This window comes from Lethenteron reissneri, chromosome 41 (genome assembly GCF_015708825.2).
Source record: "Lethenteron reissneri isolate LAM-NWPU_2019-01 chromosome 41, ASM1570882v1, whole genome shotgun sequence".
In the NCBI taxonomy this organism is placed as follows: domain Eukaryota; kingdom Metazoa; phylum Chordata; class Hyperoartia; order Petromyzontiformes; family Petromyzontidae; genus Lethenteron; species Lethenteron reissneri.
In genome coordinates, this window is record NC_083819.1 from 821,743 (window position 1) to 846,965 (window position 25,223).

The following is a 25,223-nucleotide window of genomic DNA, read 5'->3' on the forward strand; positions in this document are numbered from 1 at the left end:
CAAACAGCATGCGACGAACAGCATGGAACTAACAAACAGCATGGGACTAACAAACAGCATGGGACTAACAAACAGCATGCGACGAACAGCATGGAACTAACAAACAGCATGCGACGAACAGCATGGAACTAACAAACAGCATGGGACTAACAAACAGCATGGGACTAACAAACAGCATGGGACTAACAAACAGCATGCGACGAACAGCATGGAACTAACAAACAGCATGGAACTAACAAACAGCATGGAACTAACAAACAGCATGGGACTAACAGCATGGTACTAACAAACAGCATGAGACTAACAGCATGGTACTAACAAACAGCATGGAACTAACAAACAGCATGCGACGAACAGCATGGAACTAACAAACAGCATGCGACGAACAGCATGGAACTAACAAACAGCATGGGACTAACAAACAGCATGGTACTAACAAACAGCATGGAACTAACAAACAGCATGGGACTAGCAGCATGCATCATTGGAGTCAATGTTCTGACATGAGCACCACACGGTTACTGTAACTAGGTCGACTCGGCCTCAAATGAGTGCACGGCGTGTCGAGTCAACAACATCATCAGCCCTGGGAAGACAAAGGCGGCCGGGCGAGATCCCGGCCACCCACCCCCGAGCTGCCGCGTCGCCCTTCATGCTGCGGCTGGCGAGTCGCATCGCGCCCTCGGCCTGGGAACGGCGACATTGAGGGGGGGGGGGGGGGCTCTATCTGTCGTCACGTGCCACCTTGTGCAAGTTGGCGGCACGGCGGCAATTCCCGATGGATCGAGCCACAGCTCCGTGGCTCTGGTCCGTGATATCCTGCCAGCGAGTCTCTAAATCGCATTCACTCCCTCTGGCCCTTCCGTTGACGTGATTATGAAATAAGGCTCGTCACCCGAAACGTTTCCGATTGTCTCCCCGCCACCCCTCCCTTTTTAAAGCCACGGGTGTATCGACGGATGTGGCGATTTTTGTTTTCGTCAAATCAAGAAGAGAGCTCTTTGGTTCGTCGTCGTCGTCGTCTTCTCTGCGGGGGAGGGGTGGCTGGGGTCTCGCGTTACACGTCTGGGGAATTCCTTCAAGCGACCATCAGTGACGTCACCGTCATTGATTTCACTCCGCCTGGCGGGGGAGGGGGCTGGGCGAGCAAACGACGCAGGTCGGAGCCGTAACTTCTACCGTGGGTGCGCTGTGTGTGTATATAACGACCTGCTCGTGCGCTGTGTGTTTATCACGACCAGCCCGTACTCGTGACTTGTACCGTGGGTGCGCTGCGTGTATATAACGACCTGCTCGTGCGCAAGGCACGACAGACGTTCGCTGCTCAACACCACCGAGGAATCCACGCACTCAAACAACAGCCACCACCACCACCAACCACCACCACCAACCACCAGCAGGCCGGGCAGTATCTCCGGAGCGAATTGATTCGCTTCAACCCCTGCTGGCCACCGTCTCCTCTCCGAGTCGCGTCTTCGTCACCAGGTGAGTTACGCGGATTTACCTGCAGGCTGTCGAGCACCGCAGGCTTCCTCATCGTGTAAGACGGACTGGTCGTCGTTCACAGAGAAGGCTGGTTGAAGGTGACATACAGACCGGTTATTAATAACACAGAGACTAGTTATTACTAACAGATTGGTTATTATTCGAATACAAGCTGCAGCATTGTGTGTGTGTGTGTGTGTTCACAATGGGGAACGGTGGCGTAGGGCTTGTGTGCACTGCTTTGTGCACAAGGACCCCAAGGGAGATTTGCGACCATGGCTAACATCAGTGGCGAGTGATATTGGAACAGTCGTCTCCTCCTAGGTCGACTCGGCCTTAAATTAAACAAATGCGCACCGGCCTCTTTGTGTGCCATTTCGACCTTAATAGGTGCTCGCTAACATCACTTGCCCCATCAGTCTGTTGATGCTGTACCAGGCGTTTTCGCCTTTTGGCGTCCTCTGGTCTAACACGAGGCTCGAAAGAAAGCTGTCTCTGGTGTGGACCAATCAGTTTCATAGACAATGCATATATTATCAGTGTGTTTTTTGTTTACATTATGACCACAAGCATTGTGGTTAATGCAGATATGATTCCTTGTACAAGGTTTCAGTTTTGTATTTTAACATCTTAACACAGCTGTTATGTTACCAGATAAAAGGGGAAAACCTATTCTCATATTTTGGTCCTGGCGAAGAAGGTCCCATGATGTAACGATACTTCCTGTTTACGAATTCGGTAACAAACACAAAAAGCCCTCTTTCAAGAGCCGCAATGCCGCGTGAATACGAGAGACGGCGGTTCCTCGATGGGCAACGCCACGAAGCAGCCCTTGACGAGCACCCCGCGTGGCGCTCCGACCCCGCGGGTGGGTTGGCGAAGGGGCCTCGCTCGGAGTCGGCGCGGCCCACGTGTCCCGTCTTGACCGTCCCCCGTCCCCGCTGCGTCTCCCGCAGCGCAATGAGCGCTATGCTCCCTCGGGGCGAGGACGACGTCCCCGACGGGCTGGGCGGCCGCCAGGTGTACACGCGCATCCGCGCCGACTGCCTGCGTCTGCGCCGCCTCTTCACGGACGACCTCTTCCCGCCCGAGGCGGCGTCTCTGGGCTACGCGGAGCTCGGGGCCGGCTCCAAGCTCGCGCGCGCCGTCGTCTGGAGGAGGCCGCACGTGAGTGGCCACGCACCTGTGCACGCGTGTACACACACCTGTACACACACCTGTACACACACCTGTACACACACCTGTACACACACCTGTACACACACCTGTACACACACCTGTACACACACCTGTACGTAAGTAGCCACACACCTGTGCACACACCTGTACATGCGTGTACACACACCTGTATACACACCTGTACATGCGTGTACACACACCTGTACACGCGTGTGTACACACACCTGTACGTGCGTGTACACACACCTGTACACACACACCTGTACACGCGTGTACACGCACCTGTACACACACCTGTACATGCGTGTACACGCACCTGTACACACACCTGTACATGCGTGTACACGCACCTGTACACACACGTGTATATGCATGTACACACCTGTAAACACACGTGTACATGCGTTTACACACCTGTAAACACACCTGTACATGCTGGTACACACCTGTGCACACCTGTACACACACCTGTACGTGCGTGTACACACCTGTACACACACCTGTACACACACCTGTACATGTGGGTACACACTTGTACACACACCTGTACGTGCGTGTACACACCTATACACACACCTGTGCACGCGTGTACACACACCTTTACACACGGGTACACACACCTGTACACACGGGTACACGTACCTGTACACACGCGTACACACCTGTACACCCAGTGGCTTGGAGAGCGTGACGGAGAGAGGTGGTTCCTGTTGTGCCGTGGGTCTCTGTGTGTGTGCGCCTACTGGGGAGCGATGGCGCAGTGGTTATCACACAGCACAATGTTGTCTGTCGAACTTGTTTCGCACCGGACATTGCCAACCATGTTGGTCAGGGGTGCTATGAGCCCGGCGACCCGAGTTCGATTCCCACTCGCAGCCAACGTCGGTGACGAAGATCTGAGCCAATGCTGCTGCCCAGCAGGAGCTGGTGCGGGTGGCTTTACCTGCTTTGTTGCCAGCGTTAATTGGTGCTTGTTGATGGCACTTGTCCCACCAAGCCTGCGTATGTTAGACAGGGGGGGGGGGGGGGGTTGTGTCATTGTTTAGTGTGTGGATATATCGGCAGTAGTAGCGGTATAACCATCGTCGGCAAAAAAAATAATTTATCGTCAGTGGCAGCAGCAACTGACATCAGCATCTTGACTTCCACTGACATCACAAAGGGAATTCAAGACGATAGGAGCAACAGGGGGGAACTGGCGACCTTCCAATTAGCAAATGTTTATTGGGGGCTTCGATGTGAGAGGGCGGTAATAGGCAGGGTGAGTCAGTGGAGCGTCTTAAAGGCGGTTTTGTATGACAAATTAAATGTATTGGTGGTTTGGACTGGGAGTCAGTGGATGGATTGGAGCATCGGAGTTGATAGGGTCACATTTACGAGTGTTGGTGAGAAGTTTGGCAACGGCAATTTTAGACCACCTGGAGTTTTGGCACGCAGTCAAGCTCACCGGAATCGATGCTGGTAAACTTCCAGATGTCCAGACATGGGCCATGCTGTCTGCAACGTGTCCAAACTTTTCTGATCTCGTCAACCATCACGTCAACTCCGGTCGTCCTCGCAGTGGCGTTTGGCTGGCCATCGAACAAAGACGGTCTCTGCATCGTTGCACGCTTCGCTTCTGCGACAGTCTGGAATGCTCTTCCATCCGATATTAGGAAGCCATTGGGGCTATGCACTTTTAAATCATCCAGATTGAAAATTCACTTTTTTTAGAACTGCTTTTGTGTTTAGTTTATTGCCCTTCTCCTGCACGTCCGATGACCACGGTTGGCTACGTACGGTGCAAAAGAAATTGAACATGCATACAAACTGATGAGCAGATACATGTATGTGCGCACGTGCTTTGTGTTACGGGCATGGCTCTGGCGCGCTATGAAATGCTCACGTTGTCACTTGCAGGAGATATGCAAGAACCCAGAGTTCATCGTTGACGATGCAAGCAGATTCGACCTTTGTCAAGGCGAAATTGGTAAGACTCCACAAACAATTGTTACGCGCACACGCACGTGACGTACTCTCCTACGTATACAAACGCACGATGACAAAGTTCCGTAGCCTCATGGTCTGTGTGGCCAAGTGTTGTTTGGGAGCACCTATTAAAGATTAGAATCCAGTACGAGATGGGGAGGAGTGGGAAACCAGCGTGAACACACTGGTGTTGCCCACTCGGGTATAGACACAGACCGCCAAATGCCGGCACACATCACAGCCACTGGGCATAACCCTTCGTGCCTCGCAGCGCAGCGCCCGTGTCAGTTCCTGCTTCTTGTTGTGGTGATCTACTTGGTGATGAAGTACAAACACATCCCACACGCAGCCTGGACAGACTGCTGGGGCAAGTGCCGTGACTGAACACCCCTGTAAGGGCGCAACGACTCCATGCCGCCTTTTACGTCTCTCGAGTCGTAATGTTGACAGACGGAACTCGTTTAAGGGCTGAGTAGACCTAGGGGAGGCCCGGGACCAGTTCAGATATCCGTCACCGATGTCGTCTGTGAGCACGAATGGAACTGGCGGGTTGGTGGTGCAGTGTGCCGACCACGACATGACCGTGTTCCCACGCACGCGGCCACACGGCGCACGCGGCACGCTCTGTCAATACCTCTCCCAAGCCAGGATCTCACAACAATCTCGCTCTTGTTGAGACCTAAGCAATCGTTTTACATTCACCATTATTTGCGCACTGTGTCGTGTGTATACTGTTTATCTTAGCTATGGTTTAGGCGTAAAACGTGCTGCCCGGTTTCCTATCGATAGCCCGGTGTGTGTATTTGCTCTGTATACGCTGATGGATGATTTGACTCGTGATCCCTGCTACAAGTTGCTATGCGACCTCTGCCGTGAGTTAACCACCGCGTCAGCGTGCATCAGCTGCCGTGAAGTGACTGTCATTAGAGAGCACGTGACACGATTGTTCTCAATAATAGGCGATTGTGCACCAGCGTCAATTACAGAAACGAGGAGTTGTCCTCAATTATCCTCGGATATGAGCAACGAGGCAGTGTCGCTTGCCTGCTGTTTGCGGCACTGAGGCAGTGGTGTAAATTCCACTTTCCTATGTTGAGAGCAAGTCGCTTCCATAGGACAACCGCTGTTGGCGTTCCCACTAAGTGGTAACCATTTTATCGACCCCGGGGATGGATGATGGTCCGAGTTCAAATCCTGGCCGTGGGCAACGAACGTGATGAGTGGTATCAGGCCTCGGTGCGATCTTCCACTGAGTCGATGCAGAAGCAAGACGAGCACCTGGTGACGTCCACCGTGCCGGCCTTGATAGGCGCTCGCGAACAGCACTTGCCCCTAAAGTCTGTCGAGGCTACAAGGGGGTGGGGGGGGGTGGTCTTTGTCTGTTGCTAACAATCCGGTTTTGCGAGGAGCGCATATCTCGCAGCCCAGCATAGCGCACACACACACGCGCACACGCACACAAACACACACGCGCACACGCACACACACCGACAAGCTCTTCGGCTCTCACGATGTCGACGCCAAACAGCCGCGTGTCACTTTGCCTCCAACCAAATCGCCCATTCCATCAAACCTCAAAATATGCGCCAAGCAGGACTTGGAGATGGGATGTAGCAACGTGTGTGTTGAACTTCTTTCTATCTCAGGGGGAAGGACAACAAACGGAACTGGGGGTGGTGCTTCATCGAGCAGTGGATTGATCCTGGCTGTTGTCAAATATGAGTTGAAATTGCAAATAATATAATTAAATAAGTGTTAGTGACTTGGCATTTACAGTACAAACACGTCTGGTGACGACGACGCATGTTTTGGGCCTCTGGAATGTGGTGAGCACGCAGCGTGTTGTCACGCGCTGTGACGGCGGTGGCTGTGGGTGGCGGTGGGTGGCTGTGGCGGTGGGTGGCTGTGGCTGTGTGTGGCTGTGTGTGGCTGTGGGTGGCTGTGTGTGGCTGTGGGTGGCTGTGTGTGGCTGTGGGTGGCTGTGTGTGGCTGTGTGTGGCTGTGGGTGGCTGTGTGTGGCTGTGTGTGGCTGTGGGTGGCTGTGGGTGGCTGTGGCTGTGTGTGGGTGTGGCTGTGTGTGGCTGTGGGTGGCTGTGTGTGGCTGTGGGTGGCTGTGGCTGTGTGTGGGTGTCGGTGTGTGGCTGTGGTTGTGTGTGGCTGTGTGTGGCTGTGGGTGGCTGTGTGTGGCTGTGTGTGGCTGTGGGTGGCTGTGTGTGGCTGTGTGTGGCTGTGGGTGGCTGTGGGTGGCTGTGTGTGGCTGTGTGTGGCTGTGGGTGGCTGTGGGTGGCTGTAGGTGTCGGTGGCTGTGTGTGGCTGTGGGTGTCGGTGTGTGGCTGTGGGTGGCTGTGTGTGGCTGTGGGTGGCTGTGTGTGGCTGTGGGTGGCTGTGGGTGGCTGTGGGTGTCGGTGTGCATCGCTCGAGTCGCGTTACGACCTTTGAGGTGGGAGAGGTTCGCCAGTTCGATCCCAGTTGTAACAATGGCGCGGGAATCGATCGGTGCATCGTTGACGAAAGCCACAACCGGTTATGGGTTCTGATAACGGTTACCGGCTACCGTTTAATAATAATGATTGTAATATTCTTTGGGTCTTTCGGTAAAGTCAGGTAGATAGGTAAAAAAAAAACTACGACGTTTCGATCGCAACGCAAGCGATCGTCATCAGGAGAAAGACCCAAAGAATATGAATTTTTGCAGTCACGAAAGCTCTAAGTCAATGATTGATATATTCATGAAGCGCCTTTCATCAAAGATGTCGAAGTGCTGCACGAGACACAGCCTGAGACATCCAGTAGGACGATAACTCGTGAAAGTAATAAAGTAAACCAGAATCTTTATTCATACGGTGGGAATCTGATGTCCAGTAGATTCTCAGATGTCCAGTGGCCATAAGCGACCTGGCCACAAATAATAGCTCAACAAAGTCGCGTTTAATGTTGGAATTCATAGCAGCCAAAGACACTAAACACGCTTTTCTAAATGGAGAGAAAGACACGCAAACTATAGAGAATGTCATGGTCGGGACCGAACCCATGACCTCCTGCATACCAGGCGAAGTAATTAACATCACGGCACCCATGGCACAAGATGAAAATGCATGAGAGGGATGTTTTCTATGAAGCTGCCGATGGGATTGCACGAGAGAACCCTGCGTGAGACTTGAGCCCGACGCACACCGCGGCGTTGTTCCGCGGGCGTTGGTGACGAAAGCCCTTCAAGTGCTAACTACACATTGCGAAATTCTGTAAGGAAATGTCACGAGGTATCATCACACTCAAATTCCAAAGAGGTTCATGTTGTTGTGAATTCAGTAGGGGCACCGGTGTATAAAGTTCCACCAGGTATGTCAGACAGAAAAAACAAACACGCACTTCTATTAATAGCAAGTACAACTGATGTGTGTGAGTTGTGTACGCATGCTTTTATAATGCCAATTAATTCAGACGTTTTAATTTATTTGGCTCAACCTTTTAGTTGGATTGATGTACCAAACGTAGAGCCGCGGATCATATGGCTATCTCCTCCGCTTGCCTGCAGTTTCCCGCGCCAATGAATCTACGAAAAGTGTGCGCGTTACAAGTTGGCAACTCTTACCATTTTAAAAATAGCCCACTGAGATAATAATGTCTCTGGCAATTAAGTCCAGTGGCTCTGAACTCCTGCAGTGGAATTTTCCATTCTTTTGTCGCTGAGCATCGTCTCAGTTAAGGTGACAAAATCACTTCTGCTGTTAATATTGACAATGCCCACACTTTTATATTCCCAAGAAAGCCCCATTGAGTCTCCAGACTCGTGTGTTGTTGGTGGAGAGTCGTGCCCTTGTCACGTCATCGACCAATTCAGTGGGAGGAATCCAGATTATCCAGAAAGAACCCACGTGTACAAGGAGGTAACATTCAAAGCGCCGCACAGATAGATCCGCTCCACCCCCACACGCGCTCAGCCGGCCGCCTCCATAGCACCTGCTCCAACAGTAGGTTGAGGCCACACGGGGGACATTTATCTGTCTCTTTGTGTGTGCATGGGGATTGCTGCTTCATAGCGCCTGCTCCAACATTATGTTAAGGCTACACAGGTGAGAACCTTTGTCTTTGTCTGCGTGCAGGGGATTGCTGGTTCTTGGCTGCGCTCGCGTCACTGACCCTGCACCCGCGCCTGCTGGAGAGGGTCTTGCCCAGCCAGCAGTCGTTCAGCGCCGTGGACGGCTACGCGGGCATCTTCCGATTTCGCGTAAGAAGCGTCGCGAGGTGCAGAGGTCGCGACGGCCGAGGCCTTGAAGCAAGCGGCGCCACAAACCTTGCCCCTCGGCCACTCGGCCACTTCCTTTTGCTGTCTGGCTGCTCGCAGTACAGGTGGATTGTACTGTTGTTGTTGTAGTACAGGTGGGTTGTACTGTTGTTGTTGTTGTTGTTGTGGTAGTAGTACAGGTGGATTGTACTGACTTGTTGTTGTTGTTGTGGTAGTTCTGGCAGTACGGCAAGTGGGTGGAGGTTGTGATTGACGACCGACTGCCGACAGTCAACGGGAAGCTGCTGTTCGTCCACTCGCAAACTTCCAACGAGTTCTGGAGCGCCCTGCTCGAGAAAGCCTACGCCAAGTAGGCACGCACGCACTCGCTCAGAAATTGTTACCTCATTTTAGGCCGAGTCGACCTAGTGGAGGCGCTGAAACCGGCTTCGATTGCCGCTCGCGGCAATCGAAGTCGGGTCGCGGCCGGGTTCGTTCCGCGCTGACCGCCCCCCCCCCCCCCCCGCCCCGCCCCGCCCCCCCAGACTGTGCGGCTCCTACGAGGCGATGCGCGGGGGGATGCTGACCGAGGCCTTCATGGACTTCACGGGGGGCCTCACGGAGCGGCGGCGCGTCGGCCGCGAGGGGGAGGAGGACCGGCCGGACGGCGGCGTCGCCGCCTTCCACGGCCTGTGGGACTACATGCGCGCGGCCCAGGAGGCCGGCTCCCTCATGGGGGCCTCCACCTACCACCCCGACGAGGCCCCCGGCCGCGGGAAGGGCCCGAGGGCCACGCCGGGGTTGTCGGGACGCGTCCGGGGTCGCCGGTGGTTCGAGAAGGGCGCGCTTGGCGTGGCGGGCGGCCCGGCGGCGCTGGGCCTGTGCTGCGGCGGAGTGGCGGGCGGCCTGAGCTTCCCGAACCGGCCCGAGGTGGAGACGAAGGAGGGCATCGTGCTGGGACACGCCTACTCCGTGACGGGCGTCGAGAAGGTGCGCCGGGGGGGTCCGCTGGTGCGCCTCTCTCCACGCTCAGTTTCGTTGGGTACATTTGCAGCATTGGGATGTTTGGGCCGACAACCAGATGCGGTAGATTGAATGTTTCATGAATTTAATTTGGGCCCCAGACGCCCATGATTACATGACGTTCTCATTCATGGCTGCAAGAACAGAATGCCCTGTCGGATTACGTTGAACTGCGTTTGCCAACATATTTGGTGACGGTGTTTATGGTCCTTGCCGGATTAAAGTAGCGGCGGGTGTTGTTCACACACTTGGTCGGCTGTTTCAACTCTGACTTCCACCACACCATAACATATGGGTTTACCTAAAAAGTAATGTTGTCTAGAATTATGATGATCGTGATTCCAATGATCATGTTGATGTTGGTGACTGTGATGACAACTGAAGATGCTAATGATGATGGTGGTAATCATTATGATAACTACAATGATGATGAAGGGGACTGTCGACGATGGTAAATGATGGCGACAATGATAATAATGCTCATGACGATGTTCATTAGTATAATTACAATAATATAATTATGATGTGCTTAGGTCATTTACCGTGGCCAATCCGTGGAACTCGTCCGATTGAGAAACCCTTGGGGCTGCGTCGAGTGGTCAGGAGACTGGAGTGACAGGTGAGCCAATCCTCTCCACTGGTCCACGAAGGCCCCAGCTGGAGCCGTAACAGGCCATGGGGACGAGCGATGTTCGTGAGCACTTGTCAAGGCCGGCTCGGCACACGAGGGGGAGGGGGTGCGTGGCCAACGCCGTGCCCGGCGCCTCTGTCTACCCAGCGCTGATGTTTGCCGAGCACACTAGATACCCATTTATTGCTGGGTTGACCTTGAGGAAGGCCAGGACTGGTTAATTTATTTGTCACCGGTTTGTAGCGGATCGCGTTAACTACTTCTCTACCTGTACCACTACAATAACAAAGACAAAGATCCCCCGTATAGCCTTAATAGACTGTTGGGGCAAGAGCTGTTAGCCAGTACCGAATGAAGGCCAGCTCGGCACACGAGGGGATGGGAGGCCAGAACCACGCCCGGCCACCTTTATCTCTCTAGTGGCGATGTTGGCACACCGCACTAGGTACTCACTTGAGGCTGAGTCGACCTAGGGGAGAACCAGGACCGGTACAGGTAATCGTAACTAGTGTTGGCTGTGAGCGAGAATCGAACTGTGGTCAACGGGTTCGTAGCACAGCGCGCTAACTGCTTTGCCACCGCTCCCCATGCTGTACCACCACAATAGCGCGCACACACGTTCACACGCACGCACCACCCGCCCCGCACTGCCCGTGACGCCGCGTGCGCTCCTCTCCCCAGGGCCCCGCAGTGGAACGAGGTGGACCCGCGCGTCGTGCGGCGCATGCGCAACGCTCTGGAGGACGGGGAGTTCTGGTGATTATTCCAGCCTTACTAATTATCAATATTCTTTATACTTTGCAGGGACTTGATTTCACTCTTTTTAGTAATGTTTTGCATCACGTGGGAGGAAAAGAGAGAGACCCCTCTTGCATACGAGATGATAACACTCGCACAGACCAGTTCACGAACCTATTTGCTTTACTGCCGTCACTCGGTCGCCTTCCTCAGCGCTTGCTCACAGCACGCTCCATCGCAGCATCATCATTTAGCCATGATGCACTTGGGCACTTCTATAGCAATTCTCGAAGGAAATACGTTTCCAAACCGTCTTGTATTGTAGCAGACATTGCCGCACACATCTGGGCACAGACGATTGCTGCTCCCTCAAGTGTGAAACTTGGGATGCTGACGTCGAATCGGATCGCAGGCACGGGTCACGTGTGCGCATCGATCTCACCTTCCCACGCACTCCGCTTTGAGCGTCTGTAACGGCCTCCTGCTTCTCGGCGTCGTCCCCGCCGCAGGATGTTCATGGGCCACTTCCGCAAGAACTTCCACACGCTGGACATGTGCCACCTGACGGCCGACGACCTGGCCGAGGGCCAGCGCCACCGCTGGGCCGTCGCCACGCACGCCGGCGAGTGGAGGAGGGGCCACTCGGCCGGCGGCACCTGCCAGCACCAAGGTGCGGGCGCCTCGCGCGCAACCGCGCGCTCACGGCACCGGCGCCGACGGTCTGTCCGGGGCTATACGGGGGGCCGCCTGGTGCGCAGGAGGTCGTGGGTTTGACTCCGACCCTGACGCCTGCTGCTGTATATTTGGAGTTTTCGTGTCTCTGTCGGGGTCCTCTAGGTTTTGTTCCCTTCCGGCGGTCATTACGGCTCTCACGTTGCCGCGGCTGAATCTTACAAATTGTATTTATTATTTTTAATTATTTTATTTATTGTTGATGTTGTCACGTCACGAATGAACCACAGCGCGGCGTTCCTCACGACGAATAAGAAGCACCCGTTTCGAGCAAAGACGATCGCCTTTGTACGGCTGACGTTGACTTAGAGCAACAGTTGCAATTGCACGTCGAGGTTGTTAATGAGCCAGATAATTGCGTCAGGAGGACCAGGGTGGTGTATCGCTGTGACCATCCCTCCTTTGTATTTGAGAACCGGGCGTTGAGTCGTGTCCCATGCTCCTGTTCTGGGTGACTACAACAGTCCTTTTAAATTTTCATCTTCCATTTGAGCTTCATCATCATCGGTATCATCAAGTGGCTGCATCTGCCGCTGCCTCCGTTCGCTTCACCGGAGATCGGCAGAAGGCATTTGGACGAATGACGAATGAATGAATCGACGAACGAATTAATTTAACGTGCAATTGACGTCGCGATGCCCGCAGACACGTACCGCACGAACCCGCAGTACCGCGTGCGGGTCCTGGCCCGGGAAGGCGGGGAGGTGCTCCTGACACTGCTACAAAAACCACGCGACCTGCAGCGCAACCGCCAACCGCTGCTCTCCATCGGCTTCCTCATCCACCAGGTACATAGCACCGCGCTGGCGGGATGTTGACTACCTCGCCTGGTATACAGGAGGCTGTGGGTTCGACACTCACGCCAGCTGTATATTTGGAGTTTGCATGTTCTCCCCGTGGTCGCGTGGATTTTCTCTCCAGGTCCTCCGGTTTATCCCTCCACATTCAGAATCAACGTCGCGCATTTAGAGTATTTGGCTGCTATACATTTCCACGCGATAAGCCACTTCATTGGGCTATCATTTGTGGCCAGGTCTCTTCTGAGAAAGAGCTACACGGCTCAGTGGGCCTCACCTGGTAAACACAAATTGTTTGTTTTGGGTCCCTCTGGCGCCCACAATGTTGGGCTTTGTGCTGCACTGCCCCCTGGTGGCCACACCACAGCCTCGCAAAAGATCCCTCGAGATATTCACACCTCGAGCGCCTCAAGACGGACTTGGCTTGTAAAGCTCTGCAGGGTCAAGTACCACTTCGTAGGAAGTGATAAACCCAACCCCTTGCCAATGTGGAATTTCCACCACTGACCCAGTGCCACCGGTGAAGATGTACACTGCCGCACGCTCGTTTGAATATAAAGGCACTGAATGTTTATTTTAATTGAATAAGTCTGCTAACGTGCATCTTTATCTACCGTTTGTTTCTGCAGATTCCAAAAGACGTGAGTACATGTACACCCTTCTCGCGTACTCTCACTGAAGTCGACGTCTCGACCGTAGTTGCACAAAAGCGTCACTTTCCGTTCCTTGCACGATCGTGTGGACGACGCGCAACGACGCTGTGCGCTGTGGCCCTCTCGATGGTTTTCTCGCAAGAGCGTCGCGGGGACCAGCCCCTCCCACTTCAATACCTCAATTCACTTAGCCCGTGGCTTCGCTTCCCTTTGTGTCGTCGTTATGTTTTAAAACCCAGCTGCCACAGCAGATATGACCGCTCTGAAGGGGCAGCATTGACTGGGTCGTGCCCCTCCCTCGCTCCCCCCTTTGGTGTTGGTCTTTGGTACCCCCCCCCCCCCCTCTATAAACGAGGTCACGCTACAGAGTGACCTTGATGGAGAAATAAATCGGCTTTACCCTTTCTGGCAATAACACAGGAGGTGTTAAGACGTTCAAACACCAACTAGACACACCTCTTGCAAGGCATCAAGTCTGCATTAATCACACATACTCGTGGTAAAACGTGCAAACACACGTGTTTTGATAATAATGTATGCAACTGATTGGCCTCCTTTATGGCCTTATCTGGTTTTAGACCAAAGGACGCCAATAGACGAACAGCACAAAGACAATGACAATAACAAATCATGATGTATGTTACGTTGAACTTCTTCTCTCGCACCGCACATAGCCAACCGCGCTATTCGCAGGTGCGGGGGAAGGATGACAAACCAAACACAAAAAAAAGTTTGAAAGAAATTGGTGTTCAATCTAGATGATTTAAAAGTGCATATCTCCAACGGCATCCTTATATCGGAAGGAAGAGCATGCCAGACGGGCGCAGGAGCGTATCTGCAAGTGCGCAATGCGGCGACCGTCTTTGTTCGATGGCTCGCCGTGCGGCGACCATCTTTGTCTGACGGTTCGCCAAAAGCCGCTGCAACCTTGTGCACGTGGGCTTGACAGCGTCGCGCGAGCCTCGCTTGACGCTCGCCTCTTTCTGTCTGCCGCGTTCCAGTTGCGGGACGCCTCCTGGCTACCGCAGGAGGCGCTGACGGCAGCGAGCTCCGTGGGGGGCACGGCGACGTGGAGCAACCTGCGCGAGGTCGGGGGTCGCTTCCGCCTGCCGTACGGCGACTACGTCGTTGTGCCGTGCACGTTCAAGCCGAATGAGGAGGCCGAGTTCATCCTCCGCATCTTCGCTCAGCGTGACGGCCTGCAATCCGAGTACGTCGAGGCAAACAAAGATTGCTCGACCACTGAGCAGTATGGATCTCTATCTGAAGTGACCTGGCCACAAATGATAGCCCAACGAAGCGGCTTGTCACGTGGAAATGTTTCGCAGCCAAATACTCTAAACGCAAGTTTCTAAATGTGGAGGGAAAAACCGGAGGACCCAGAGAAATATCCACGTGGCCACGGGGAGAACATGCAAACTCCACATTTACAGGCATCAAGGTTGGGGTCTAACCCACGACCTCCTGTATACCAGGCGATCCACCGTATAGCCTTGAACAGGCTGTTGGGGCAAGTGCTGTTAGCGAGCATCTGTGAAGGCCAGTAAATCCTTCATATTAATGTGTCAATATCACTACTTATTATATTTTATCTGGTTGAAAAGTCAAACACTTTGTATTATTGTAATTAATGTAGATTCAGTTTCAATTGCAGTTAATCTTATTTAAATCACTTTGCTTTTACTCAACTGTGCACTGAACATTAAACACGAATACTTTCTGATTACAAAAGTTACATATTAATTTCCACCCTCTTGTGTTGTTTATTTATTTCTTCATTTAGGGAAATGGGAAGAGAAAGCAACGCCACTGTCCAGGTAAGAATCTCACATTTTTCTATTCTCGCCAGTTCCTTGGCCTCGGGGTCGTTGAGGTCGTTTGGGCCCTTGGGGTCGTTGGGACCTTTTGGGCCCTTGAGGCGTGACTGTTGATGAGATATTGTGATTTCCTGTACTTGATCAGACTGGGTAGCTTTGCTTCTACTTATCTTCTTTCCAGGACTACCTTCTTCATTGCATGCTCATTGTGTAGAAATGTTAACAATTCTCCAGAAGGCTTTTCTTTTAAAGGCTGTGATTTTAGTATCATTACGATTGTTATTGTTATTTTTAAGTTTACCTTTAAAGGGTTTTCTTTAAGTCTTTTACATGCATCTTTAATATTAACTTAGCCATGTGATTAGCATGGTTGGTTATGTACAGTGCGAAGGAAGTTCTACATGCATACACGTGTGTCACTGCAACCTATACAAATTGACTTTCAACATTTTTGTACTACAAATATGATTTACAATAAATGTTATACCACTGTTCATCAACCACGTCATACGCAAAGTACGTATTATTCCAGACTTTAGAAAAAAGGCTCGTGGATTTTCACGGATTGCATACGAATGATGTTATCGGTCATGCCACGGGTTGAATGAATGCCCTCGAGAAATGCTTTCTGCTCCGAAAGTGATCACACACCGGGTTCGCATCGACACGTTTCTCGCCAAGTATTTTTCGGTGTAATGTAACCGGTGGCCCCGTTGCTCCCTCTGGTCACGCAGCCACGCTCGGTCCCCAAGGCGCCGGAGCCCGTGGAGGACGCCACGCGGAGGTGGTGCCGAGACATCTTCCAGAAGTACACGGCCCCCAACGTGAGTCACGCATGGACACAAACAACAATGGCAGCAGCAGCAGCCACCGTTCGCCACTAAGTGGCAGTGACGTCACCACGGCGCCTGTGCCAGGCCAGGTGCACTCCGAGGCCACGTGAAGCGTCAAAGGCTCGCAGGCAGAGAGTCACGGGACAGACCCAGCGGGTGCCACGGGTTGACCGACTGAGACGACTGGCAGATGCGCCACCTGTGCCCTCTTCTGCCAACTTGCTGTGCTTTAGCCACCAGGCGCTCCGCTCGTTGTTGTGAGCGTCGCTCCACTGCCCTCCGTTGTTGTTGGAGGGCGACCGCCTCCAACTGCCCAGTAGCGTCCTTCACGAGCCTCCTCCACAAACACACACATTGCACGTACCACCTGTGTTTACCAAACAGAAAAAAAATGTACAGTCAGAACCAGTATTTTATCAGCTGTACTAATAATACTAATAATACACCACTTGTAATGATAAACGAAACGCTCCCCTCTTCTGGCACTGAGATATCCTTCTTCACGTAATACCTCGTGGTTGTTTCCAACCTCAGAGGTGGCCACCATATGGTGCTCATTGTCTATTCTTTTTAAAGTAACTTGAAACCTCAGTCCCTGGTCTCATTAGGTGACAGAAGACAGGTGAGGGACAGGTTGCTGAATCTCTCCGCTGTTATATTTGTGTCCACGCAGAAAGGAATAATGGACCCCTTCGTCCTGCAGAATCTACTGACCAAGCTAGTTTCTACCCGTAAGTAAATATAGTTATCATCATGATTAACATCGTCATTATTATCATCATTGCCATCCGTGTAATAATGATCATTACCATAACCATTATTTTCATCACCATCATCACCATTACAGTCATCACTATCATTATCATCACCATCATCACTATCAGTTTCATAATCACCATCATTATCATCATCATCAAATACAACTTATTAAAAAATACTACTACATTACCTTCAATATCTCAGTGTCCTCATCATCACCGTCATCTCGCCATTGGGAATTCATTCGCTGTCATAATGTTTATAAACAAAATCCTTAACAGCCCTTTGTCAATCCACCCATTGGAGGTCGATTGACAATCCTTCACCGCACTTCTCAGTGCGGGTCTTTACTCCGGATCGGTTCACACGATGTCAGCCCTGGCCTGGTTTCTCGAGCGGTGTGCTAACCACTGCCCCGCTGCTCCACCAGTTTCACGGCTCGAGAGGACTGGCTGTGTTGTTTTAGAGGAGTTCTTTTCGTCCGGTTATTAATCCGTTAATGTGCTCATCGCCGTAGGAGCGGAGCTGGGAACGACATCCTTCAGCCTGGAGGGAAGCCGTCGCATCGTGGGACTCAAGGGCGTATCCTCTTTACGCGTTCGCCCTGTCTCTGTCTGTCTGCAATGTGGGGTCGCAGTAGCTCTCGTTAAGATGATCCAAATATGAACTCAACTGTTGTGCAAAGTTGTGTTGCTGTTTCAGTTGGAAACATTTTTCAAAGGGTTATTGCCCAAAATTTGGAGACACAATTCAGAGCTGAAAGGACAATCTAGAAACACTTGTGGCAATGCACTTTACCCTGACAGCTCCCTGTCGGCTTCCATACTGCAAATTAAATACTTCAGAAGAAGAACACACATCATAGAGAGTTACACAATCCATGCGTATGTACGATTTGTCTTTGTTGTTTCCCAGTCTGGAGCAAAAACTCTGAGTGGCCTCTCAGGAATAATTCGCCGAGAACAGGTCGTTGTGTGTTGCCGTTCTAGCACAAATTCCAAATGATAAAAATGAAACCAGCCACAGCGTGCCCTTGCGTGCCCTTCCTCAATCGAACATTGGGCGGAATTCAACTCCTTTGCAGCCTCGCCAGTCGGCGCCAACTTTACTGGTGTTGGCTGATTAACGATGATTACAGCTGATAATAATGATGATGATGATTACGACGATGGTGATTACAAGATAATAATAATGCCGGAGATTGTGATGGCAACAATATTAACGGTGACGGTGGCGGCCGTGGGCAGGATTTAGAACTCCGGGTCCCGTGCGTGGCACGCTCCGTGACACGCTCGCGGGAAGGGTGAAACAATCAACAATGCGGATAGACAGCCTACTTGCTCCACTGCCGCCTACAGGCAGCGCCGCGTTGCTCCGCAGGGCGGTTGTTTCACACACACACAGCACACACACACACACAGCACTCACGCAGCACTCGCACACACACAGCACTCACACACACAGCACTCATACACAGCACTCGCACACATACACGCAGCTGTCCCCGCCACACTCTCTGGCTACCCTGCAGGTGTGCATCACCACTGCCGGAATCGGTTCATCTTGTGTTATTAGTTTCACCTTGACCCGCTGACCCTCGCCCCGCTCAGCACAATGGGCAGCTTGGGCTCCAGGAGTTCACCGCCTTCTGGACCAAGCTGAAGGACTGGACCGTAAGTCGCGCGTCGGCCTTGGCAGCATCGGTGACCGGTCGGTACGCGTACGGTTCATAATCGTGGTGATTGTGACGATCTTGATTTTATAAAGCGCCTTTCATGTCGAAACATCTCAAAGCGCCGGATGTAATAGTTTAGATAAAATCCAATCAAAATACAGTTAAATAATAGTAACAACAATGGAAACTTCACTCACAAAATTGATGCAATGAAGAAGAAACCACGCTAGAAGCCAATAATAATAATAATAATCGCACTCGCAGCACACGTAACGTCCAATTACGACAAGTCGTAGAAAGCCAGTGAGAATTATCAGTCGGTCTCCAAGCTGGATTTAAAGGGGCTAGGCACAGAGTTGCAACCCCTGATGTAGGGATGATATACAAGAGGTTATGGGTTAGATCCTGACGCCTGTATATTTGGAGTTTGCATGCGTCTCTCCCTGTGATCATGTGGATTTTCTCCAGGTTCTTTGGTTTTCCCCTCCACATTTAGAAAACACGCGTTTAGAGTATTTGGCTGCTATAATTTCTACATGATAAGCCACTTCGTTGAGCTATCATTTGTGGCCAGGTCGCTTCTGAAAAAGAACTACTCAGTGGGCCTTGCCTGATAAAATAGAAAGTTTAGTTTATTACAGTTTTTAGTTTAGTTTTTACCTCTATGATGGGTTTTCAGAATGTCCCGCATGTTGTTCTGCACCATGTCCGACGTTTCGCTTGGGAGCTTCTTCAGTTCCTCAAGGAGAGCCGTGAATCTTCGCTCGCAGATGTGGCGTTTTTTTTTATTGTCCGCCGTTTTCTTTGCTCCTGCGCACAGAACATCTTCGTGCAGTCGTCCCAGGAGGTGCGCGGCTCGCTGAGCCCCACGGAACTGAGCTCGGCCCTGCAAGCACTCGGTGAGCGACCAATGTGGTCGCAGTCTCACACGCCGAGTTCCATTTGTTACAAGTAGCTGCATGGTTGTTTTAATTGACGTCTTGCCTGGTTGTTTAGCTGTCGTGCTGCCTCGTTTATATAATTACATGCTGCCTGGTCGATCACTTGAGATGTTGCCTGGATGAGCCAGTTACCGTTCGCCAGGTTGTTTAGTCACCGTGTTGCCTGGCTGCTAAGCTGCCCTGTGTGCAGTCGACTCATCGCCCGGTTTGCCCGCTTGCACACGGTGCGGAGTGCAGGTCGTGCGCCCTCGTCCGAGTCGGTGCGCGCCATCACCGCACGCTATGCGGACGCCCGCGGCCGCGTCGGCTTCGAGGAGTATGTGTGCTGCCTGTCCACCCTGACTGCTACTTCAGGTGAGCCTCACCCCACTCACTCACCGCTCACTCGCTCAACACTCACTCACTCGATGCTCATGGCGTGTTTATAACATTTCCCGAATTTCATAATGTGCAACGCCTCTAAACCCAATGCCATGCAACACGCTCGCTGCCGTCGTATCAGCGCGTCCACCCAGCCCCCCCTGTACACGCTGCCCACACAGCCCCTGTACACGCTCCCCACCCAGCCCCTGTACACGCTCCCCACCCAGCCCCTGAACATGCTCCCCACCCAGCCCCTGAACACGCTGCCCACACAGCCCTGTACACGCTGCCCACACAGCCCCTGTACACACTCCCCACCCAGCCCCTGTACACGCTCCCCACCCAGCCCCTTTACACGCTCCCCACCCAGCCCCTGAACACGCTCCCCACCCAGCCCCTGTACACGCTCCCCACCCAGCCCCTGTACACGCTGCCCACACAGCCCCTGTACACGCTCCCCACCCAGCCCCTGTACACGCTCCCCACCCAGCCCCTGTACACGCTGCCCACACAGCCCCTGTACACGCTGCCCACACAGCCCCTGAACACGCTCCACACCCAGCCCCTGTACACGCTCCCCACCCAGCCCCTGTACACGCTCCCCACCCAGCCCCTGTACACGCTCCCCACCCAGCCCCTGAACATGCTCCCCACACAGCCCCTGTACACGCTGCCCACACAGCCCCTGTACACGCTCTCCACCCAGCCCCTTTACACGCTCCCCACCCAGCCCCTGAACACGCTCCCCACCCAGCCCCTGTACACGCTGCCCACACAGCCCCTGTACACGCTGCCCACCCAGCCCCTGTACACGCTGCCCACCCAGCCCCTGTACACGCTCCCCACCCAGCCCCTGTACACGCTGCCCACCCAGCCCCTGTACACGCTGCCCACACAGCCCCTGTACACGCTGCCCACACAGCCCCTGTACACGCTGCCCACCCAGCCCCTGTACACGCTGCCCACGCGCAGCAGAGCGAGTCGGCTCCACGCGTCTCGCGCCACGCGAGCCAAACCTGACGCTCGCGGCGTCTTCGCTCTCCCCGCCGCAGATGCGTTCGGCACCTTCTACTCGAGCGGCAAGGCGACGGCGAACGGCGTGCTGCTCTCCGAGACCGAGGTGAGACGCCGCTAATGACCCGCAACGCCTCGCTGGCCCGTCAAGGGGTGGAGACGCCGCCACGTGACGCCGCTCATCGTCCTCACAGTGGCAGCAGCGGCGGCCACGGCGGCTTTTGGCTGTTGGCTATCGAACAAGGGGGGTCACTGCATCATCGCGCGCTTTCAGATGCACTTCTGCGGCCGTCTGGAACGCTCTTCCTTCCACTGGAGCTATGCACTTTTAAATCATCCAGATTGAAAACTCATTTCTTAAGAACTGCATTTTGTTGCTTAGTTTGTGATTAGCACAGTTGCCTATGTATGGTGCAAAATAAGTTCAATATACATACGCTAGTGCTATGCACGTGCACAAAGGCAAATATCCCTAGTATAGCCTTTAACAGACAGTCAGGGCAAGTGCTGTTAGAGAGCACCTATGGAGGCCGGCACGGCCCACGAGGGGCTGGGTGGATAACCCCACGCCCGGCCGCCTTTGTCTCCCTAGTGACGATGTTTACACACTGAACCAGGTTCTCTTTAGGAGTCTGAGTCAACCTCGGGGAGGCCCAGGACCGGTTCAGATAATCGTCACCGGTGCCAGTGGGAATCGAACTCTGGTGGTTCGTAGCGCAGCGTGCTCACCGCTCCACCACCGCTCCACCACGTGCACGCACGCTCACCCACGCTCACCCAGTCCCTCGAGAGACACGGAGAGGGGTGGATGGAGGGGAGCGAGAGGGAGATATCGGGGCGTTTGTAGCAAGGCTCTGACATCGCCCTCTGCCGGCAGACTACGCGCGTCTGTAAAACGGTCGCGCCTTCTGGATGTTTACGGGGCTCGCCTCCGAAGCCGCATGCGGCTCTTCAAAGACCGCTTCGTGACGTCGTTCACTAAGGACCACCGTCTCGGATTCACGTGGCATTGAGGCTCTTGACATTGAGTTTTTTTTTTTTACCAAATTCGAAAAAAAAGTCTCCTTGTTGTGTTGGTGGTTGCCGACCCCTGGCCATGCGCTCTAAGAATGTCGGGCTGTCTAGAGCTCCCTCTAGTGGAGGCAGTATCACCTTGTTTTTTTACTATAAACTTTTTATTTTACCAGGTAAGGCCCACTGAGCTTTCAAGCTCTTTTGCAGAAGCGACCTGGCCACAAATGATAGCTCAACAAGTGGCTTATCGCGTGGAAATGTATAGCAGCCAAATACTCTAAACGCGTGTTGCTGATTATGGATGGAAAAACCGGAGGACCCAGAGAAAATCCACACGACCACGGGGAGAGAGAGAGACACAAACTCCAAATATACAGCAGCAGCAGGCGTCAGGGTCGGAATCGAACCCACGACCTCCTGTATAGCAGGCGAGGCAGTTAAAATCTCCGAGCCATCGTGATGATGATGAGAGAGAGACGCAAACTCCAAATATACAGCAGCAGCAGGCGTCAGGGTCGGAATAGAACCCACGACCTCCTGTACACCAGGCGAGGCAGTTAACATCTCCGAGCCACTGCGGCGTCCCAGCGGTACAAGCGAGGCTGCACCTCTTCACCTTTTCGCCATCCTCATAACATCAGCGGTATCACCATTGCGTAATACATCGCCAACTTTAGCCGGTGCCCTTCCACGCAGAGATTTCAGGACTTGCCGCCAACTTGGCTTTGACTTTCGCTGCTCGTGGCACAGAGGGAGGGGCTGAACATGGGCTGGGTGGGGGAATGGCTGTGCCTGTGCCCAACAAAAGCCTCCGAGCCACTGCATCCGCCACTAAGCCGGTTCGCAAAAGCCTCATTATTCACATCACACCCCTGGCCGCACAGCGGGGGGCACTCCTTGCCAAAGATTCGCAGCCAGGACCACTCTCCCCACCCCCCCCGGGCGGCCCTGCCAAGCTGCTGCTACTGCTGCTGCACGAGCACATTGCCACGCCACCTTTGTAAACGTGGACGGCTGGAAAACAACCCCTTGGCTGTCATTTTTTTGGAGAGCAAAGCTCCGCGCTCCAGCATCGTCGTGTTCGTGCAGCTCGCCGGCGACTTGGCTGTCCAACTGGTGACGTGGTGTGAGGGAGTATCGTAGCCCCCCCCCCCCCCCCCGGGGTTATCGTGCAGGCGGCCCCGGCACTTGCCTTGACCTGCCGGGGGCTGGCTTGGTGCCAATGCAGCCCCCCCCCCTCCGCCGCCACCGCCGATCCCCAAAGACAAAGATCCCCCGTGTAGCCTTACCAACACTGTTTGGGCAAGTGGTGTAAGCGAGTAGCACTGAAAGATCCGAGGAAGGCCGGCATGGCACACGAGGGGGTGGGTGGTCAGGCCCACGCCCGGCCACCTTTGTCTCCCCGGCGGCGAGTGTTTACACACCGCACCAGGTACAGTACTCATTTCAGGCTGAGTCGACTTAGGGGAGGCGCAGGACCGGTTCAGATAATCGTCACCGGTGTTGGCCGTGAGCAGGAATCGAACTCGGCTGGCCGGGTTTGTAGCGCGGCGTGGCGCTAACCGCGACTGCGCTACCGCTCCCACCCCGCCGGCTGGCCTGCCAGGAACGTGCAGCGATGAGATCACCACTTCATGTGCACGGAGTGAGTCGGGTGGTAGTAGAGCCCGGCTCCGAGGTGTGGTGACGACTTGGGGACGCCGTTCTCAAAGCCCGTCCTGAAACGATGAGATGTTAAGACCCCCCAAACTTGGGATACCCTCCTGAGCCGTTGGCGTGAATGCATGGGAATTGTTGAGCTGGAAACACGCAGGTCATCTTGGCGGAGCTTGAATGAGCGTGTTTTTAGCGGTGGGCAAAAGGGGCCCTGTTAATGTGGCAGGATTAGTCCCACGGTGATGATGATGATGTCATCACATTCCAGTGCTATTCTGTTCTTGCGAATGCAGCAGTGTTCACGAGTTGCTCAGTGGCAGGTCTGCGTGCCGCGACGAGAGGGCTTCAGCAGAGTTTGTGTTTCTGATATTCTTCCTTTGAAGGAGTGCAGGCTACAGCGATGTCACTACGTGGCCTGTAGTTTGGATCGCATGGCCACCCCGTGGCTTGTCTTTAATGCATCTCAATGAGTCTCAATGTTTCTCCATGGGTTGACATTATGGTAAACCCACAATCGCGCCATTCACGAAGGGGATGTGCACGCAGCGGCCTGTTGATGTCCTCATGCGGTTGATGGCTCCGCCGGTGTTTTCGATGAAGAGTGTCAAAGACAGGAGGTGCGGTGGTGTTCGGGATCTCGAATGACGTCTTTATTCTGGGTGTCCGCTCTGTTCACCAGAGTTCTTCCGGATCCAGTGGCACTGCCTCGCAGGGCACGGTGCTCTGCCGACTTTAGAGTAAGACACATTTTTACACAATGCCTCCTTCTGATACATTTTTGTTTGTTTATTTCACAGCTTCTAAGGCTGATGCTGTGCTGCTAAGAAGAGGCGCGGACGTGTGGGGAAGACGCGCGGAGAATCCGGGGTTCTGTGGGTCGGTGGGGAGATGTGGGTTTTTTTTATTAACGAGATGGTGAGGATAATGTGAACGCAGGCGTGAATCACTCGCGTTGAAACACGCACACTCAGATCGCTACTGCTGTGTTAGCTGGTCAATATAAAACTTCAGGAATATTTTTTTTACATGAATTATATATTTATTGCTCACGCCTTGCACCGATTGTGCGTGATCATCACAATGGGGCACCTGCGTGTTTACATTTTTCAAGTAAAACTGGATTGTTTCTGATCACGGCATGATCTAAACAAAGTTAACTTATTTATTACATTCACATCAACTGGTGGTGTCATTATTTATAATTTTTACTCTTATGTATTTTATGTTTGCAATATATTTATAAATGTTCGAGATTCATGTTGGAGGTTGCATGCAAGAGCAAGTTGGATCCAGAACGTGGTTTTGTGATTAAACGTTACTACTTTTAAACACTTTCCTGTATGAGTGTAAATAAACTAAGGAATCGACATTTTTGTGTTGAGGTTCTTCTTCTTCCCCCACGCCTCTGATAGACTGAGATGACTGCAGGGGGCACCACGCAAAGCAGACGACGATTTCCCGTGTGGCCTTAATGAGAAGGCCGGCACGGTGGCACACGAGGGGGTGGGTCACCTGCACCACGCCCGGCCCCCTTTGTCTCTCGAGTCGCGATGTTTACACCAGGTACTCATTTGAGACTGAGTTGACCTAGGTGAGGTCCAGGAACGGTTCAAATAATCGTCACTGATGTTGGCCGCGAGTTGGAATCGAACTCGGGACGTCGGGTTAACGACGTTAGCGCAAAGATCCCCCGTATAGCCTTAACATACTTTTGGGGCAA

The 25,223-nt window shown here is 53.1% G+C and overlaps 1 protein-coding gene across 2 annotated transcripts; it reads left to right on the top strand.

The window, feature by feature from the left end:
- The first annotated feature begins 1,137 nt into the window (after positions 1-1,137).
- On the top strand, positions 1,138-24,865 carry LOC133352610 (calpain-1 catalytic subunit-like). Of its 2 annotated transcripts, XM_061568358.1 has the most exons (21): positions 1,138-1,485; positions 2,442-2,652; positions 4,564-4,633; positions 8,736-8,860; positions 9,094-9,227; positions 9,403-9,847; positions 10,414-10,499; positions 11,193-11,267; positions 11,759-11,919; positions 12,627-12,769; positions 13,408-13,419; positions 14,433-14,641; positions 15,215-15,248; positions 15,983-16,072; positions 16,755-16,812; positions 17,358-17,422; positions 18,451-18,513; positions 19,336-19,414; positions 19,694-19,810; positions 20,872-20,939; positions 24,301-24,865. In XM_061568358.1, exons 2-21 carry the CDS (start codon positions 2,446-2,448, stop codon positions 24,325-24,327), a joined length of 2,268 nt encoding a protein of 755 aa, XP_061424342.1. In that variant the 5' UTR covers positions 1,138-1,485; positions 2,442-2,445; the 3' UTR covers positions 24,328-24,865. The 2 variants fall into 2 exon arrangements, with proteins under 2 accessions (XP_061424342.1, XP_061424343.1); XM_061568359.1 differs by lacking the exon at positions 13,408-13,419.
- Positions 24,866-25,223: the final 358 nt, after the last annotated feature.

What these genes read in the sequence shown, in the direction of transcription:
- LOC133352610 (XM_061568358.1), top strand. Translation starts at nt 2,446, where the DNA reads ATGAGCGCTATGCTCCCTCGGGGCGAGGACGACGTCCCCGACGGGCTG. An exon ending in TCGTCTGGAGGAGGCCGCAC is followed by an intron (nt 2,653 to 4,563) that starts GTGAGTGGCCAC and finishes TGTCACTTGCAG; the next exon opens with GAGATATGCAAGAACCCAGA. An exon ending in CCTTTGTCAAGGCGAAATTG is followed by an intron (nt 4,634 to 8,735) that starts GTAAGACTCCAC and finishes GTCTGCGTGCAG; the next exon opens with GGGATTGCTGGTTCTTGGCT.